This window comes from Phodopus roborovskii, unplaced genomic scaffold, assembly GCF_943737965.1.
Source record: "Phodopus roborovskii unplaced genomic scaffold, PHOROB, whole genome shotgun sequence".
NCBI classification, from domain to species: Eukaryota; Metazoa; Chordata; class Mammalia; order Rodentia; family Cricetidae; genus Phodopus; species Phodopus roborovskii.
This window is the reverse complement of record NW_026126623.1, coordinates 391,201-411,998: the sequence shown is the minus strand read 5'-3', so window position 1 is coordinate 411,998 and position 20,798 is coordinate 391,201. Positions and strand designations below refer to the sequence as shown.

Here is a 20,798-nt window from a genome sequence, read left to right as displayed (position 1 = left end):
AAAAATAAAGATGTATCTAATACCTTCACTTAAAATAACTTGCGTGTGTGGGGGTGGAAACAGTATTTGTATGTATGCATGGTTTATGTATGTGTGCATGTGTAGGCGTGTGTGCACATGGTGTGGAGGCCAGAAATGGATATCCCTTCTTCCTTTGTCACTCTTGCACATTGTTTATTTGAGACAGGGTCTTGCACTAAACCCAGAGTTTACTGATTAGCTAGACTGGCTGGCCAGCAAACTCTGGGAATTGATGTCTGTCATATGTCCCACTGCCCTCTTTCACGCTTGGGCTGCAGGTAGTTGCCACCATGTCAGTTTTTTTTTATGTGAGTGCTGGGAATCTAAACTCAGGGCATCATACATTTACCACAGGAGTTTTACTGACTACCATCTCCCCAGCTCATAATTTCATTTTTTAAAACCATGTTGAGAAAGAGAAAAAAAATATTAGACTAGAAATAGAAAAGCTCAAGAAACTTCTGGAAGTGTTAAGTGTTGAATGAAAGTGGGTTGGGAATTGTGTGGTGCTAGGGCAGTGGCGGCTAAAACGATGAATGGGAAAAAGATGTTCCAAAGGTGAATGAACTGTATTTCTTTGGCTAGTGTTATAAAGCTGCCATGGGAATGGGAGATGACATTGATTGGATAAAGATGTCTAAAACACTGGCTTGAAATGACAGTACTTACTCTGGAAAAAGTAATCCCTGGCAGTTGAATTTGAACTAAAAATTGTGGGAAATGAAGCAGAAATTTGTAATTCATATTGAAGCCTTGTATAATTCAGTCATTATATTGCACGAGAAATTGTGAGTCTATGACAGAGGAGAAAGTTGTGTTTTTAGTGCTGTCCACCCTGGACAGATTGAGGAGAGGAGGAGTAGTTGGGAAGTAGGTCACACTTTTTATTAACTACTTCTAACAGGATGCATTTTGTTCATTAGGTGGGAATTGTCATTTCAAAATCATGGTCTTTTTTGTGGTTTAAGAGATTTTAAATCTTCACCTAAATGTTAATTTTAATCTTTCACTTACAGTTTTGCACATTTATTGAGTAATCTGCTGAGCATGTCAGTTTTGTTGTTTGTTACTGTGAGCTCACTATGTAGATAAGGCTGGCATCAAATTCACATTGATGTACCTGCCTCTGCCTCCCAAGTGCTAGATCAAAGATGTGCACCACTACTTCCAGCTTGAATTTTGCTTGAGTTTTTAAGAATCCTCTGAAATTTGTTTGGCAGCTGAACTTCAAAAGTGGCTTCATAGTAAAATATTAATGACATAATCATCTCCTGTTCAGTGCTAGATGAGTAGTAGTCCTCAGACCATGGAATAAGCTTGCCATCTATTTGAATGCATTGCTTCAACTGATAGGATTTATATTCTGAAATATGAGCTGAACTGATATAGTGAAACAGCATACTTTCTATCTATAGTACAATAATTGAGATTAGGCCTGTTAAGTTTCTGGAGAAGTAGGTGTATCATTTACTCAAGAGTGTTTTCGTTAAGAGTAATAAATTACCATGCAAATTGGAAACATGTTTTAACAATAATAACACTTAAGTTTATTCAATTAGAAAAGACATTTTCATTACTAATTTGTAACTTATGGCAAGAGGAGTTATGTAGGAACTTCACAGATCATTGTGAACAGTATCTCCATAGAATTTAAACAGATGCTAAGAGGTATATACGGATACAGTCAAGGAAATAACAAGCTTGCACTTGAGATTAGCTTCAGCCTGGCAAGTTGCCAGACACTTACATCATCCTGTAATCACTACCTGCTGCAGTGCCCTGATGGAACACTAAGATACTGTGCTCTTAACCCCTCCCCCTCCACTCTTGTAACTTGATTCTCATTCATTACTATGGTCTCATATGAAATGAACCATAGAGTTCACATGGGAAAGCAGCATTCATGTTTCTTGATGATGGATGACTCTAAATTACATATTTGCACCATCTGGTGATAATATTGAATTTAAAAAAAAAAAAAAACTTTAGTTCAAGTCTATAAAATAGTCCTTTAAATATTGGAGACTTAGAACACACATTCTTACCATTAAATATTAAGAAAAAACTTATTACTCTGCAGTATAAAGTTCTATTAAGTTCTTCTAATTTTGAATACATTATTTTCAAACTTTTTTTTATTCTCCAAATAACAAAATCTGGATTATCTTACTAGTAGTAAGTATTGCTCTTTGAGGGGTTGAGGGGATGACCTAGAGAAGAGGTGGGGTGTTTTGTTTGTTTATTTGTTTTTCCTTCAACTGCAGTGCTTGTTGAAGCTTATGAGGATTCAGGAATTGCTCTGCAGAGTGTGGAAAACAGATTGAGCCTAGATTGAATAAATTTCCTTCAAGACAATGAAAGCAGAATGCAGGAAATAGCCTCACAAAATTGACTAAAATAACAGTCCTCACAGTAAAATAAAGTGGGACACATACATAATAAAAAATTTTCGAGAGAGCAAGAATTGCGTGAAAGAAAGGGAAAGAAAAGTGTAAAAGTGTAGTTGTCATCCTAGAGCACCATCCCAGCAACAGTGGGCAGTTCCTAGATGCTGTCCTTATTTTGCTTGTCTTTGCCATTGATATTTGGATGCCAGGCTTAGGAATATAGTGGCTAGGATTCTGCAGAGTTGATTATGTCACATTGATAAATGTTGACTTTCTATTTTCTTATACAAATAACTCATTTTCAAGCTCTTAAGTAATATTTATAAGCAGGTAATTATTTTAAGGCCTCTAGTTACTTTAAAACTTTATTATTACAAACTTTTAATGTCTTCGTAATCATAGTGTTTGGTTTATTTTTAAATTTTTATTATTTTATGTGTATGGGTGTTTCACTTGCATGTGTGCACCACATGTATACCTGTTAACCTTAGGCCGAAAGGGGGCATTGGATCCCCTATAACTGTAGTTACAGGTGGGTGTGAGCTGGGAATTGTATGCTGGAAATTGAATCTGGGTCCTCTGGAAGAGCAGCCCAGTGCTCTTAATCATCGAGTTCTCTCTCCAATCCCCTAATCATAGTCTTTTAAATTTTAGAACTTAGTACTGGTAAACTAGCTCAACAGGTAAAGATGCTCGCTTCCAAATCTGGCAGACTGAGTTCAATCACAAATTTCACATGATAGAAGAAAAGCGCCAATTCCTACAAGTTGACCTCTGATTTTCCGGCACATCCCTCCTCTACAAATAAGAGTAATTTAAAAAGTTGTAGAATTCATGTCAGTTTATTATTTGACTGTACATTACTCAATGTACCTGAAATAGCCTTGTAAACCTCTAAGTAGTATACCAATTTTAAGTATTTTTAAGGTAACATACTTTTTTTTTAATTCAAGAAATGTGTGTGGTGTATATGTTGTATGGTAGTATGCTCAACCCTGCTGTCATATTGACAGAGTTTGATATTGTGATATCTTTTTGAAGCTATTTATTTTATTTTTGGAAGCAGGGTCTCACTGAACTTGGTGCTTGTAGTTCCAGCTAGACAGGTAACTAGAAGGTACCTCTGGGTCTAATTATCGGCACACTCCTACCACCACTAGAGTTGTGGGCATGTACCACCATACCTGGCTTTTATTTCTTTTATGATTTGTGTGTGTGTGTGTGTGTGTGTGTGTATGTATGTATGTATGTATGTATGTATGTATGTATGTATGTATGTGCCCTTGGATGCCAGAAGAGCTAAAGGTGATTGTGAGTGGTTAGGAACTGAACTTAGATCCTCAGTAACCATTGAGCTCTCTCTTTATTTGTAACACCCAGCTTTCTTACATGAATGCTTTGGCTGTCCTACTTGCACTTTATCCACTGAAAGCACTTTACCCAGCCTGCTGATAGTTTCTTTTGCTTTGTAGGACTTTTGTTTGCTTGCTTGCTTGCTTGCTTGCTTTTTTTAAGGTTTATTTATTATGTACACAGTGTTCTGCCTGCACGTGTACCTGCAGGACAGAAGAGAGAACCAGATCCCATTGTGGATGGTTGTGAGCCACCATGTTGGGTGCTGGGAATTGAACTCAGGTCCTCTAGAAGAGCAGCAGTGCTCTTAACCTCTGAGCCATCTCTCCAGCCTGCTTTGTAGGGTTTTTAATTTCAAGTAATCTCCATTTGCCAGTTCTGTGGGCTATTTGCTGTGATACTGGGGTTCTGTTCAGAAATTTTATGCTTATACCTCTATCTTAATTGCTTTTCCCATAGCAATTTCAGTATTCCAGTTTTTTAATTAAGGTCTTTGATCACTTTGAATTGATTTTTGTACAGTGTTAGGGGTCTAATTTTGTTTCTTTGTGGGTATATATCCAGTTTTGCCAGCACCATGTATTGAATAAGGTAGAAGAGTACTCAGAGTACATGGACTTTTTTTAAACAGCTAGCTGTGTGGATTTTTTTTTCCAGGTCCTATATTGTATTCCAGTGATCTGTATGTCATTTTGTGCCTGTTCTATGCTGAATTTGTCATTGTGGCTCTGTAGTGTACTTGAGATAATGAGATACATTTGGCTATGTGCTTTCTGCCTAAGATTGCTTTGGCTATATGTCGTCTTCCATGTTTCTTTATGAATTTTAGGATTGTTTTTCTAAGTCTGTGAATAATGTTTTTTGGAGTTTTGCTAAGAATTCCAGTGACTGTGAGGATTAATTTTGATAGTAGCCATTTCACAATGTAATTCTGCCGGTTCAGGAACATGAAAGTTTTTCATGTACTATGTTTAGATTTTTTTGTCTTTTAATTTCTTAAAATTTCCAGTTTAGAAGTCTTTGACTTCTTTGGTTATATTTATTTATAGAGTTTTAAAAAATTTAAAACAAGGTATTTTTTCCTTATTTCTTAGTTAGTTTGATATTGGTGTGTGTGTGTGTGTGTGTGTGTGTGTGTGTGTGTGTGTGTGTGTGTGTGTGTGTGAAGTACTGGCTTTCTGGTGAAGTCTATAAGGGGGTCTAGTGAGTATAGAATTATATAATCTGCCACAAGAGATGGTTTTTCCTTTGTGAATTTGATCATTTTGATCTTTTTCTTGTCTTATTACTCCAGCTAAGACTGCAAGCACCTCATTGAATAATGGGGAGAGTTGACATTCTGTTTCATTCTAGACTTTAGAGGAAATGCTCTTGGTTTTCTCCATTTATCATAAAATTGGCTATAAGTTTGTTTTATGTGTCCTTTATTATGTGAAGGTGTATGTTCTATCTGCTTCTATTTTCTTCAGAACTTTTTATCATGAGTATGTATTGAGCTTTGTCAAATAACTTTCCTGTTGAGATAATCATGTGGTTTTTATGTGTTGAAGTCTGTTAATATAGGTTATAACATTTATTGACTTGCTTATGTTGAATCAGCCTTATGTTCCTGAGATGATACCAATTTGGACATTATATAGCATCTTAATATGATCTTCAATTCAGTTTGCAAGTATTTGCTGAGAATTTTTATATCTGAGCTGATTGTGTTGATCATAGGGATTGGCCTATCTTTATCTGCTTTTGGTATCAGGATAATACTGACTTAATAGAATGAGTTTGGTGGTGTTTTCTCTCTTCCTAGATTTGGTTTGAGAAATGTTGCACTCAGATTTTCTTTAGAAGTTTGGGAGAATTCAGCAGTGAATCCTTGTAGTCCTGGGTAGGTTTCCTGTTTTCCTGGAGCTTTAAAGTACAATAGGTTGTTTGCTTGAGCTCCTTCTGGTTTTCTTAATATGAACACAGAACTCTAGACTTTTCCTCATAGGACTGCTTTGACTGGATCCCAGAGGTTCTGGTGGGTTATGCTTTAGCATTCATTTATCTGAGAGTTACAATTTCTTCCCTGATTTTTAAGATGAGCTTAGTTTCATTCAAAAGATATATCTCAGTCTCTAAGTATTTATGTATTGTCTGAGCTTAATCTTGCTATCTATTGATTTCTTGTTTTAGTTCACTGTGATCAGATTATATGGCAAGGAATAACTTCAGGGGTTTTTTTGTGTTGATTAAAGCTTCCTTTGATGTCTGTAATATGATCAGTTTTAGAAGGGTTCCACGTGCTGCTGGGAAGGTCTGTTAGCTAGAATGCTCTGTAGATACCTACTAAATCCAGTCAATATATTTTACAGTTTAGGTGTGAAGAGTTTTTGCTGGTTTTCCTTTCTATGAGACCTGCTTATGTGTGAGAGTGGGTAATAAAGTCTCCTGTTGTACTGTGTCAGGACCTTATGTGATGTGGCCTTTGTGCCCTTTAATGTTTGTTTTATGAAACTGCCAATGAATGAAAACTAACTGGAACAACTGTCAACAAAATCAGTGGTAACAGCAAACCCTTCTCAATAATACCTGAATGCAAATTACTAATTCAGATACAGACTGTGCTTTAAAATGAGGTCTATCTATTCATGTAACTAGAAACTCATGTAACTAGAAAAGATCCAAAACCTTGGAGGCTTCAGAATTTGTTGTGTAAACATTTATAATAGTTCTGTCCTGTTGAATTGTTCCTTTTGTTGATATGTAGGGGCTCTCTTATCTCCTAACTAGGCTTGATTCCAATTTTTCATTATCAGATGTGAGGATCCATAGGTCAGCTTGTTGGCAGCTTTCTGTAGCTTGGTAGGTCGATTTCTGCCTTGGACAAACTTTCAGGTTTTGGACCTCTTCTAGTTGCATGAGTTCCTTGGAGGCAATGAATAGACCTCATTTTTAAGCATTGTTGGTTAGTCTGTATTTTTATATAGTGAACTAGTCATTTGTAGTCAGGCTATTATTGAGGAGGGTTTGCTATTGCCATTGAGTTTTGTTGGCAGTTCTGTTTTGTTTTCATTGTTCAGTTTTGTTTGTTTGTTTGTTGTTTGTTCTCACAGTAGTATTGGGTGTTTGCTGGTTTGGAACCTTATTAATTCTGTCTCTGTTAGACTTTATTAATCCTTTCATGAATACACTCTTTCTTGTGTTGTGGGTAAGCCATCTAACTCCTTTGTGTTTAGTATTCCCTTAAGTATTTCCTGCATTGCTGGCTTAATTGTCACAGATTGCTTTAACTGGTATTTTTTTTTTTTTAAATATTTTTGGTTCTCTATCACTTTAATAGATTATTTTGCTGAATTTGACAATAATAGTTATAGTTTTTTACTTTCAGGTCTTGAAATCCAACTACTCTTTGCTTTCCTGACTTTAGGCCTGCTGACCTACCATTAGTCTAATATTTCTGCTTCTCTGAGTTGGCATTTTTCTCTCACAACTTTTTTGGGTTTTGTTGGGTGTGTGTATGTGTGTGTTTGCACACCTGGCATATGCTTCAAGATCAGAGAACAACTTTTAGGAGCTGTTTTTCTTCTTTTTCTTGCTACTTTATAGGATCCAGGGATTGAAGACAGGTTGTCCTGCCTGCACTCAATCTCATTTACTTCCTGAGCCCTCTCATTCACTCTGCCTTATGGCTTTTAGTATTGTTTTTGTGCTTTTTATTTTCTATCACATTTGTTTACCTTATTGTGTATGTGGGTATTCATATGCTTCTGCAATGTGTGTGGAGGTTGAAAGACAATCTGCAGGAGTCAGTTTTCGCTGTGTGGGTCCCAGAGATTGAACTCACTTGGATTGTCAGACTTGTTGGCAAGTTCCTTTACTCACTTTGCCATCTTGCCAACCCCTCTTGTATTTTTGATGTCTTGGCTAGATACATCATGAGTTCTCTGGTCATGTCTATTTGAAGTTCTAAGTACTTTTGTTGTGTGTCTATTTATTCCTCTTGGTTTGGGAAATTAAAATTTTAGCTGTAATTTCAGTGAATGGGTTGTTTAGTTTTCAGAATTTCTAATTGGTTCTTTTTCAGCTTCTCAATTTCCTTACTGAGTTTTTCCTTCACATCTTAAAAGTTTTTCCTCCAGGAGACTGGTTTCTTCAGCCCACACTGGGTAACTTTCTTGTGTGAGTCTTCATTTGAGTTTGTAACTTTCTGTTCTTGAATTGAGCACCTTATTGTTTATTTGATCCCATGGTTGTTGACACATTTTGTAAGTAGGACTCACATCTTCTCAGATTTCAGCTGCCTCATCATCTTTTCTCCAGTCCAGAGAATCTATCCTTTGTTGAGGCATTATATTGCAGCTTTTTTTTTTTTTTGCTTTGTGTGTTAAGCCTCTGTTGGAATTTGTGTTCTGCTCCATGGTTTAATCTCCCCTTTTCCTCGCTGGTTCTGCTTGTGAGTCCTCTTGTTGTGTTGTCTTCTCTTGGGTGCATGTCAGAGAAGCTGACTGTTTGACAGCAGTCCCAGTGTCAGCTGCAGAAGACACTGCCCTCTTCCCGTGTTCCTAATGTATGGTGGGAATGTGTGCTAAGTTGGGGAGAATGTAGTTTATTTGTGGGGATTTTTGCTTTGTTTTGTTTTTAGAGTTAAAGGTATCAGTATTCAGGAGTGAGAGAAAATCTGGGGTTAGCAGCATGAAAAGCAGTAAAGTACCCTATTTTAATAGGTTCAGAGCCTTTCCAAGAATAAACAAATTGCAACATATCAAAACACAAAGTGCAAAAACATACATACAAAACAACAACATTATGATTTAAAGTATCCTTTTTATTCTTACATTTGTTTTGTTTACTGATGGCCATTTGTTTGTTTACTGATGGCGGTGGGGCATGAAGGTGATGCAGTGCACATGTGGAGGTCAGGGGATGACTTAGAGGGGTCAGTTCTTTCTGTCTTGTGGGTCCTGCAGATGAGACATCACATTTGGTAGCAAGTGACTTTCCCAATGAGTGCCATCTGGCTGCACCCCCCTTTAAGATTTTAAAATACAAAAACAAAAGTAGAAAAGATTTAAAATATATAAATACAAATGGGTATTTGTCAGCTTAATAGTACAATAATGGCATGGTATTTTATTAGAAATGGTAAACTTTATATGTCATAAACACAATTCTTATATTTTGTTTACAAAATTAATCATTTTTTAAAAACAGACTTAAAAATAGGTAGTTAGCATTATTTTAGACTTATTAAAATTTTTTAGTGATGCTTTACATGTTAATAAGCACTTTTTCCCCCCCTTTCCCAGGGAATGGATTTGTAAACTCAAGGGCCTCTCCAAATTTGATTGGAAATACTGGTGCAAATAGTTTGGGCAAAATCATGCCTACAAAGTCTCCCCCTCCACCTGGTGGTGGCAATCTTGGAATGAATAGTCGGAAACCAGATCTACGAGTTGTCATTCCCCCTTCAAGCAAGGGCATGATGCCGCCACTTGTAAGTTGACCCACTTTTTAGCTCTCTTCTTTAAACACTGTTTCTAATAGTCGGTATTTTCCTGAGGTTTGCTAAGCCTCCATAGTGTCCATTTGTTTTTCTTAATCAATTTTGTATTCAAAATTAGCACTTTAAGAGAGAAATCTATCTTAAGTGTTTAAAAACCAAATTATGGAAATAAGAAGTAAAACTGCTTAGTGGTTATTTAAAATAAAAGCTGAATATGGAGAGATTATTAAGCTCAATTTTAATTTTGCTGGGCTAAAACTTTGTGTAGAGATCTGATTCCAGTTTATGAATTAAATATGTCGTTTCTGTTCTTTACTTGGCATATTTTCGGTAATATATTACATGCTTTTCTGTGAGCAATAATGAAACTGCTAGGAAATTCTGTATACGAAAGAGACCTGTTGTAAGGAAGAATGCTTGCCAATTGGAAAGGATTATTCTCTAACTAATTTTCTGTTTATTCCTTTCAAATAACCCTTGTCTTTAACCAGAGTGTAATATTCCCTACTGCACCTCTTGACAGTCTGTATAGTTGTAGTGTCATTTGCTTTTGAATTGTCTTTTCATGTGAAGAACCGAATGTGTATCCTTCTTAGCTTCATGGAGAAAATTGTAGAATATATATGCAGGTTTTTAAAGACATTTTTAGTTCAACAGCAGTGTGACTATTAGCATACTAAATGATATGCCAGGTGCTCATTCTACTGTGCAGGTGGTAAACTTGCCATTTGCATTTTCGTTAAGTTAACATGATGCAGCCAGGCTCAGCTGGTAATGATTCTACATTTGTGTAATTTTTCATAAATTCCAAACGTTAATGATCTGTACAGGTTATTTTCTCATTTAATTGTCAATCAGGTTATGATTATGGCCAGGTAGAGATGAGAAAATGGAACTAAAACTCACCACTTGTCCAAAATAGCAGTATACATACCCAGGATCTTTAAATCATAATTTATTTAAATCTCAAACTCTGATTTTTAAAAAGTGCTTTCATTAGGAAAAACAGGAAATTTAAAATGAATTGCTTTCAGCTTTATACTGTGAGAAAAATAGCTTTAATATATAGTAGTCTTTCCTTGAGCCCATTTTAGTGCTGCTAATTCACAGTGGTCAGATAGCTTGGAGATTAGAGAAAGATGATTACTGTGGAGAAAGACATTGGTGCTAGTGTGATTGGTGACTAGGGAATTGCTGGAGGTCAAGCATACACAGGCAGAACCTCATGAAATTCCTGAAGCCCTGGTATAGGCTGAGTCTGTCTTCTCTTTAGGACTTTCACTATGACCCCCCACATAAAACAAAATATGTCATGGAAAGACTTCATGAAAGCCCACCTGGTCACTGCAGTGGGCACAAGCTTTATTTCTTTTCCATGAAATGATGAATCTCACTGTATCTGGAAATGGAGAAAGGACAGTGTTTCTACCCATGGTTGAGGAACAAGAAGACGTGGGTACCATGAGAGTGGCAGGGTGACTGAGAAGGCAGTCCGTGGCACATCACAGAAGGGATGATAGAATGGGATGGTCCTGGGGGAAACCCTTTGAATGGAAGATTTTTTGGTAAATACACTGAAGGTAACCACAGCAACACTAACATTGAAACTCAGTCTAGTTCCTGAGAAAAGTAACTAAAACTTTGCTGTGGCCGGCCCTACAAGGTAAGACAGTAGGAGGGAGATATGAGAAGAGTCAAAACCAAATAGTATCCAAGAGCTGCAGATCTTTAGCATGTTGCAACATGTCTGAAATTGTAGTTTATCCAAAAAAAGAGAACAGTAGGAACAGTGGTCTGAAGGAGATAACAAACACTAAGTAGGACAAATACTCCCAGTGTGAGTGTACAGAGATACACACATGCACATTCAATCGGCTAAAAGCAAAGGGCAAAGAGAAATTCTTAAAGCTAGCCAGTGAATAGAAACACATGGCTTTCAGACTAAAGATGGGAAGTTACTACCATACTTCTCTTAAAGCTGGTAAATAATGAAGCAACAATAAACACAAAAAATTCAGATCCCTATACCCAGCAAAAAAAATTTTTTTTTAAATAGAAAACCTTTTCAAACAGAAAACAGTAACTTATTACTATCAAAACTACTCTATAAGAAATGTTGAAGTCTTCTTGAAGAAGTAATAATAGTATCAACAAGATCTTGCCTGTAAGCAGGGAAAGAATAGGGAATAAATGAATGGAATAAACAATTTATAAACTTTTGACTTTAGAACAGCTTTTGATTCATTGGAAAGATTGCTAAAGTCATAAAGTCCCCTTATATTTCATACACAATTCTTTTTAACAGTTTATACTACTGTGATACTTTATTAACAATAATGACCAGTATTATAAATTATTATTAGCTAAAGTTCAGATTTACACACATTTCCTTAGTTTTAAATTTCATATCTCTGTGCCAGGAGTCAGACTAGGTTACATAGCATATTTTACTTATTAATCATGTCATCTAGGCGATGAGAGTTTCTAAGGCTTTGTTTAAATGACTTGGACATTTTTGAGGAATTCTGCTTAACATGTCTGTAGCATGTCCTCCAGCTGAAATTTGTTTGATGCTTTTTCAGATGAGCCTGGAGTTACTACTGGGTTAGGAAGGTAGGCCATATAATTAAGGTGTCTTTTTTATATTATGTTGTAAGAGATGCTTATGGAACACCACCAAAATAGACCATTCTATTTCATAAAATAAAACTTAGCAAATTTACAAGAACCAATTCTCTGTCTATAATCAGTAGCAGTCAGTCTCAGAGAGACATCAGGAAGAAAAACGATCCTAGTTTAGAAATTTAATAGTAAAGTTACTTTTAAAATAATACTTTCCATTAATTCTTGAAGAATTTCATACAATGTATTTTGAACATATTCACTCCCTCTTACTCACACATATTTGTATCCTCATTTTTAAAAAAACAAAAGAAAATTTACAGAGTCCAGTTTGTGGTGTCAGCGTGGGAACTATCCTGGAGTGTGACAAGGGGTTATTCCCTTTTAGGAAGCTGACTCTCCCTCTCTCAGCGCCTGTCAGTTGCCAATAGCTCCTCAGCTAGGTGTGAACTTTATGTCTACTTGCCCCAGCTCCATGCTGGGATTTTGTCTAGCTTGACCTTGCACAAGTCTTATACATGCCATCATAGTCACTGAGTTCAGAAAACCGTTTCCTTGCAGTCACCCACCACCTTCAGCCCTTAAAATCTTTCTGTGCTCGCTTGTGTTATGAATCCTGAGTCTCATGTTTTTAAATAATATGTCAGCCTCAGGAAAAAATATTTAGAAAAATTTAGCAGTACACATAGCTAGTGGTTAAGAGTGCTTCCTGCTCTTGTGGAGAATCATATTTAAGTTATCAGGGCCTGTATCAGGTAGGTGACCCCAGCTCCAGGGGGATGCGATGCTCTTTTCTGGCCTGTGTCAGCACCCATATTAATGTCCATAGACATACAATTTACACACAATTTAAAGTAATTTTTAAAATATATAATATATAGTGTGTGTGTATCTGAAAATGAAAATACAGAATACCAAAATACTGAAAGAACTATTTTTAAATGCTTACATTACAAAGAAAAAGAAAGAAAGAAAAAAGGTAAGGGATTTCTAGGTGGCTTAACAGGTGTCTTGTTAGTTTCTATTGCTGTGATAAAACACCATGACCAAAGATCAGTTTGGGGAGGAAAGGGTTTATTTGATTTATACTTCCATGCCTCTGGCCTCTGTACATCACCAAAGGAAATCAGGACAGGAATGAAGCAGGGCAGGACATGGTTGTAAGCAGCAGCTGAGTCCATTTAGTGGTGCTGCTTGTTGGCTTGTTCTCTATGGCTTTCTCAGTCTGCTTTCTTGTAGAGAACCCAGGGCCATCATCCACAATCGGCTGGACCCTCCCCATCAACCAGTAGTTAAGAAAACTTCTCACAGACTTGCCTCCTGCCCAAAGTTATGGAAGTGTTTTCTTAATTGAGGTTCTCTCTTCAGATGACTTTAGCTTCTGTCAAGTTGACATAAAACTGTCCAGCACAGCAGGTGAAAAGTCACCTGCTGCCAAAGTGGGCAGTCTGATTTCAGTCCTAAGAACTCATATGGTAGATAGAACTGACTTCTGCACATTGGCCTCTGGCCTGCGCACACACACTGTGTGTGCACACATGGAAAATAAATATTTTTCATAAGAATGAAAAGAAAGTCCCAGATCAGTAACTATAGCTTTTAGTTTGAAAAAGGAGAGCAAATTTTACCCAGAGCGACAAACAAAAGAGGAAGATAAAAAGCAAAAATTAAGGAACTTTAAAATGGTAAAAGAATAGAGGAAATCAGTGACACCAAAAAAAAAAAAAAATCAAAAAAATTTTTCTTCAATTGATAATTCTCTAGCCATGCTGACCAAAGATCCAGGTTATAAATACCAAGAATGGAAGGGTGTACAAAATTCAAATGACACAGATAGACCTATCTTATAGATTTGATGATTTAGGTAAAATATAAATTCCTTGAAAGGTACAAACTACCAGAATATTACTCTGCAAAATAAAGAAATTGAATTCCTCATTTTAAAATCCTCCAAAATAGAAATTCCAGACCTAGATGGTTTAACTGGCAAACCTTACCAAACATTTAAGGAAAATTTAATAGCAACTCCCAAAATCTTTTTCAGGAAAAAACAAAACAGAACTGCCAATACATTTTATTAGGCCAGCATCACTCTTAATACAAAGCCAGAATAAGGCCTTGTTAAAAAATATATAAAATAAACTAGTCATAAACCAGAATGCTTCATGGACTCTATACACAGAAACCCCCAACAGTTTTTGGCAAATATGTGTATCATGGTATATAAAGGATAATCAGTAACAGTCAGGCTAATTTCATCTCAGGAATGCAAGGGAGATTTTGTATTGAAACTGAACATAAATCTCCATATTAGCAGGATATGACATTTCATGATATAAAGCAAAACCTATGAATAGACTAGAAAAGGTTCACTTAGCCAAAGGTCATCTCCAAAATCCTAGCACACAGCATCTGTCTTTGGCCAGTGTAAAAAGCTAGTCAGCACTACCTGTCATCACCATTCACATTCACTGAAAGTCCTAGCCATTGTAGTAAAAAATGAAAAGTAAATAAGGTGTATTCATATGGGGAAGGAAGAAAAGTACAGTGTCCTATTCATAGGGGACACAGTTTTCTGTACTAAAAAGCACAAAGAACCCACCCAAACGAACAGTACTGGTGAATTTAGCAAGATCAGAGAACAAAGCAAGTATGGCAGTGTGTTGTATTCTACCAACAGCAAACAAGTAGAATTTAATGTTTAAAATAGCACATATATACACAGATACATACATACATATGAAAAGGGAAAAGCTAGTTAAGTGTAGATATCACACAAATATTTTTGTAATCTGTATGCTAAAAGCAACAAAAGTCTACTGAAAAAAAAATAGATGACCTAAATGAAGAGAAAGATGCATCCTGTTAATGAAATCAGAGTCAGTGTTGTCAGTATACCACTCTTCCCTCCCAGATTGGTCTATGAATTAAACACAGGCCCTGTCAAAATCACAAGCTCCTTCATAGAGATCAACAAACCCGTTCTAAAATATATATGGAAAGGCGAAAGACACCACCTGGTTTTAAGACCTATTATTAATGCTTCACCAGTTCCAAATGTGGTGTTGACCAAAGGATGGGCAGTAGATCATTAGACAGAGTAGCCCAGAAAATAGACCCTGCAGACACACTTGGCGAGGCTTGGTAGAGGCGTTGAGTCTGTTCTGTGTGGAAAGGGTAAGTTATCATAACGTGTGGTGTTGAAATAATTAAATATCCATTTGCAAAACCAAAGGGAAACTTGATTCATATTTGTGTTTTATGTAAAAACTAATTCAAAGTGTATCATAGACTTAGTTAATATGTGAAACTGCAAAATTTACAGGAGAAAGCTATAAAGGAAGAAAGTAAATACTAGATTCACAGGGATTTAAAGTTGGTCTATAAAAGGCACTATCCAAAGAATAAAAGGACAACTGATAAATTAAGAGAAAATATTTGCAAATCACATATCCACATAAAGGGCTTATGCCTTGTGTATATTTTAAAGAACTCTTGAAATTCAAAAATAGAAAACATATAGTCCAATTTTTAAAATGAGTACAAGATCATTTTTCAGAGCCTCCTTAAGAATGTTGGTTTGGAAGGGCCTAAGCCCTGCTCCAAATGATATGTCAGACTTTGAAGATCCCCCAAGGAAGGCCTTACCTTCCCTAAGGAGCAGAAAGGGGATGGGATAGGGGGTTGGTGGGGAGCAGGGGAGAAGGGGAAGGAGAGGGAACTGGGATTGACATGTAAAAAGAGCTTGTTTCTAATTTAAGTTAAATAGACAAAAAAAAAAAAAAAAAAAAAGAATGTTGGTTTGTTGTTCATTGTACTGTAGTTATTAGGAGCCAGGCTGTCTATGTATATACAGGACTTAGCATCATGTATTTCCTAGTTCTGCCTGTGTCCTTAGAGTATTCATTTAGTATCTGAGTGTACCTGGTTGGATTGTGGTGTCTAAGCACCATTCTCCAATTCAAAAACTAGGACTCCTTGGGGAAATGGTGAGTTGTAGAACTGGTGTAGGGAAGCCCAAGATAAGCCAGAGGGACCAGGAATAAGGATATAGTTATCAAAAGGTCGCAGGGATCAGTCTTCCAAAAAGACATCCCAGTTGCCAATGCTAGAGTTGCCAATACTAGAAAATTTTAAATTACAGTAATTTGAGGTTATAACCCAAGCAATTAGAAATGCTGAGTCCATCATCCACACAAATATGATTGAATAAATAAGAAAGACATCACACCTCCTCGTTAGATAGCTGATCTAATTAGTGAATTTGGAAGAATAAAAGAAATAGGAGAACAGCTTTAGAAAGCATAACATTAACAGCCATAATTGTTATAGGCAGGCCAGTATCATGCTGCAGGTAGTGGGCAGAAGTTTAAAGCGAAACACATTATTTACATAGCATCAAGCTGTCTTTCTCTAAATATGTGATATTTACAAAAGGGAAAATTGTGATTTTACAATGGAGAGTCCTGAAGGACATTACCTTAATTTAGGCAACCAACTTAACATCACTAGTAATAAAATAAAAAAGGACATCTTCCTTCTGATAAGGTCAGGAAGTCTTCCAAAAGTTCATGTCTTCCATTCCACCAATAATGGTGGTGGAATCCTAGTGAAATGTAAAGCTTTACAAATGTGGCCACTAGTCTCAACAGTTTCTTTGGCATGCTAACCTCAGAAAGCTGAGTAAGGTGTGTGAAGGGACTCTCTTTGGAGGTGCTCTCTGCTGTGGAATAAAAGGTTAAGACACAAATGGACATAACAAGAAGTGTGCCTGAGAAGAGCAACCATTTGGCATGGTTCCTTGCTCATCTTACTGGAATTTAAGTTAAATTAAACTTCAGAAATTTTTTTTAAAAGTTACGGTACAGAAACATGTGTGTAAGAAAGACTCAAACTACATTTGAAAACTGCTTAATAAAAGAGAAAACCATGAACCCCTGTGGAAAATTAAAACTTTGTCATATAAGCTATTTATATACTTGTCCCTGTAGATTAAAGTGTGCACTATATTTTACACACACAAGAGTTTGACATTATTTTGCTGGTCTTATAAGATACTGAAATGATACATCTCACTGAATAGCTGAACTGACTATATTTTGCCACTTGTATGCTAAGTGCTTTAGTTGTGTAATCAACCCCCTGCTCTTTCACTCATTCTTTGCAGAGAAGCCTGCTCTAAGGTTATGACTTCTTATCAGTCAGGCTTAGACACTTCCCAATTTGGAAGAAGCTCGACTAACTCAAGTAAAGTGGAAAATAACAACAAGCAGACTTTTTAAATATATTCATAAATGCTTAAAAGGAGAAAACATGTTTTGTTCATTCTTTCTATTTATAGATTTTAATTTTATTTTTCTTTCCATCTTTTTCTCATATGTAAGGTTTTACTCCCCTAAGATAGTTTTATGTTTTATGTGAATACTATGATTTGCAAATGGTAAATATACATTGTTACTCAAAACTGTAGCATTTACTAGCAAACATGTTTTGTGTTTTATGATGCTGTGCTGGCCACTAGGAAAATAAAGCACACAACAGTTTCCTAATATCAGAGTCTGGTAGGAGACATGTATTCTGTGGCCAGGTTGGGTGGTGATGCAGGGATTAAAATGTGTAAGTGCGGTGTTACACTTGGAAGTATTCCAGGAGCATTTGCTGTGAGAGGCCCATGTAAGAAGAGGTAGAGGAGATGGGGTTTTAAATTCATGACTAGAGAAATTTAAAAGAATTTTCCATTATTTTGAAAAATCAACTATAATATAGAGGCAAGTAATTTACATCATTTGTTATGTATATAACCTCTGTAAAGTTCCCAGCAGCCACTAGAACCCAATGCCATGTTTTTCTAAAGAAAGATCTTGTTGCAAATACCAACAGTCTTAGTTAACTCTCTTATCCCTCTTATGTGCTGAGTACAGTCGGAGGAAGAGGAATTGGAGTTGGTGAGTGTGGTTTCCTGCTTGAAGGGAGTTGAAAAATGTATAAAAAGTACTAATTATTTTAAATGTTTTAATCCAACCAATGTGCCTTTGTTACACAGATTTTTTTAAATTGTTCAAATATTTGTACTTAAGAAAGTCATCTGCTGGTACTATTGACCCTAGTTTTTATGTTTATTGTATACATTGATCCATTTTTATTTGGGGGGGGAGAGGGGAGACATTGAAATAGCTGCCCATGAGCAGAAGACATTTCAAGCTTTTTCTTCTAAGGAAATACACAGTATACCTTATGTGGCTCTCCAGATTATTAAAGTGTTTATAGAAAATGACTTCACCCTCAAAGTCCCTCAGATTCTAACACAGAATCTTGTGTTAGGTTTCTTTCTTTCAAAAAGATTACATCATTTTTGGTGAGGTCATCTTTTTCAGAGTCGGAATTATTTCATCCTGCTTGAGACAGTGTGAACCACAAGGGGGTTCCCTGTGTACACAAACAAATATCTGTAATTGATCATACACAAATTTACTTTTTATCAGAAGATACTTGGTTCTTAAAAGCAGCTTTTACTTTTTTTCCCAAAGCAAATATTTTCTGTTGTCTTTTCCTGGGGAAAATAAACTTGACTAAAAGTAACTTAACTCTTTGTTGGGAATAAAAACTCAAACTTAACAGATGTCATCATATTAATTCCAAGTCAATTGCTAATTATATAACTCTAGTTTAAGGGGGATAGACAGGGGTTAGAGTGCATGAGAGCATGTGGTATAAAGGCATACATTGGTTTCAGTTACTTACTATTACATGTGTATGCATGCTGGTGTGTTTTGCACAGTTTGTTTTCTTTTCAAATAAGGTTATCTGTTCTCTACCCTTACAATAAGAGCTCGTCCTTTATTTGCTCTATGCTTGCTTGTTCTGGATGTTATTTTGTATTGGTATCTGAAATACACTGATTAGCTATATAAATGTGATGCCAGATCATACAATGAATATCTTTGGGGGGAAATGCTTTAGTTAAGGATACTACTAATGGTTGCATTATGGTTTCAAACTGAAATAATTTATCTTATACTAGACCCCACTGTTTAACCTTAGTTGTCCTAAATGCTTTCCTTACTTGTCTAGCACTGTGTTGCCCTCTAGTGGTTCTGAAAGTCACTTACTCATGAAATACATTGCTGCAGAGACTTGGTGGACAGAAACAATATAATGGAGTGTCACCTGAGTCTATGAAGTCATACCAGGAGGTTGCCATGACGATGAAGCCTGGAATGGGGATAGCTCACACCAAACCATCTCAACACTATTCGTTCACCTAGTTTGGTTTGAGACCAACTTAAGTTCAGAGTAAATCCCTCACCAACTCATTGAAATTGCTGACTTGATGCTGAGACTAAAATGTGTCTCCCCCGTCATACCAGTATAAGACCATGTATGACTTCTGCCTTCCTTGAAGTAACACATAAACGCAGAATCTCAGAGATAGTTTCTGAGTGTGTTGAATTATGGAAATCATGAAAATAAGAAAGATCACTAGAAACTATAGCCATTCTCATTCCTTTAAGTTTCAGTGAATTCAGACTCTAAAAAATAAATCAATTGAAAGTGCCAAGAAAAACCAGAAATTCAGTCCATTAGAACTTAGAAAGTTACTCATAACAGTTTGTGCCCCAAAATAATCGTTTGCTGTCTCTGATTCAAAATGAAAGGAAAACAAAAGAGCCCAGCTCCCAGACCTGTGTTGAGGATGTTTTTGGTCTTGTACTTCTGGAATCATTTTATCTCAGATTTAGTGGGATGGCTATGGATCAGAAGGAATAAAATATGTCTGTCTATTAGAATCGCCAATAATGTAAAATTTTAACTACAGAAAGTGTCTGGGCACAGTAAAAATGCTGTCTTGCGCTCATTTCTAATGGTCTTTTGTCAGCAGGAACATTGGGAGCCAGGCAGGACAAACATGTCTCACCTTCCTCTGTAAGCAGTTAGAGGACTCAGAAGTGAAGTGATTTTTCTCCAGGCCTAAGAAGGAGTGAATCAGTACCCACACATTATAAACTGTTTCAGATGTCCTTTAGGAAGCTGTGTAGGAAATAGAATCTGACGTTAAAGAAGCTGAGATCTAGATTCTCCTCAAAAGGCTACCTTTTAGATATTCACATTTAGCCAGAGGCCTCCATTCATCCCATGGCTTTCTGAAATTAGTGGTAGAGAAAATCTAATCTCATCCAGACTCTTCAGAACCTATGGCACTATGTGATACTTTTACTATTGTGAAAATATCAGTCTATAACTTTATTCGTCAAAAACAAATTATAGTAGTTCTTGTGTACAAACTGTGGAGTGACTTATGTTCTCTGATCTCTGCTTTTGGAAAATGTCAACTTAAGGTTAGTATGAAGAAAAACTGACTCTGTCTTACTCCTAATCATGGAAGACAGGGACTGTCCTAAAATTGCTTCATCATGTAAGAGTTGACTCTTTTTTTTTTTTTTTCCTTTTTGGCCTGGCCTTTAACAGGCACACCTTTAATTTCCACAGTCAAAAAAGCAGAGGAAGGTGGATCTCTGTGAATTCAAGGCCAGTCTAGATAGCTAGACAGCAAGTTTCAGGCCAGCCAGGACCACATAGACCCTGTCTCAATAAAAAAAGAATATTTAACTTTTTTTTTTTTTTTTACTCTTAAGATATAACTGTAGGTACAGTAAGTATTTAAAAGCACTCCATTCACTTTGAAAAGTATATTATTTAGAAACGTAAAGCCTTTCCTTTAAAAAACAAACAAACAAACAAACAAACTGGGAGATCAGAACAATACAGACCTGAATGTGTTGTTAAGACCTATGCCCCTGCAGGGTGAGCATGGGGGAACCAGGACACAGCTTCATGGATAAGCCACAACCTGAAACATCAGTGTATAAGGACTGTAAAGGAAGTAGTTTTGACTTAAGATCTCATGTATTCAAATGGCTTTGGCTTTAAAACCC

The 20,798-nt window shown here is 36.3% G+C and overlaps 1 protein-coding gene across 6 annotated transcripts in view; it reads left to right on the top strand.

The window, feature by feature from the left end:
* The window catches only part of Mef2a (myocyte enhancer factor 2A), a 121,581-nt gene that overhangs the window by 91,171 nt on the left and 9,612 nt on the right, over window positions 1-20,798 (top strand). For 4 of the 6 annotated variants that reach the window (XM_051206500.1, XM_051206497.1, XM_051206501.1 and 1 more), the window contains 2 exons: window positions 9,047-9,234; window positions 17,787-17,810. In XM_051206500.1, the coding sequence (XP_051062457.1) occupies window positions 9,047-9,234; window positions 17,787-17,810 (212 nt within the window). The remainder of the gene's footprint in view (window positions 1-9,046; window positions 9,235-17,786; window positions 17,811-20,798) is intronic. The other 2 variants (XM_051206502.1, XM_051206503.1) reach the window with 1 other exon arrangement.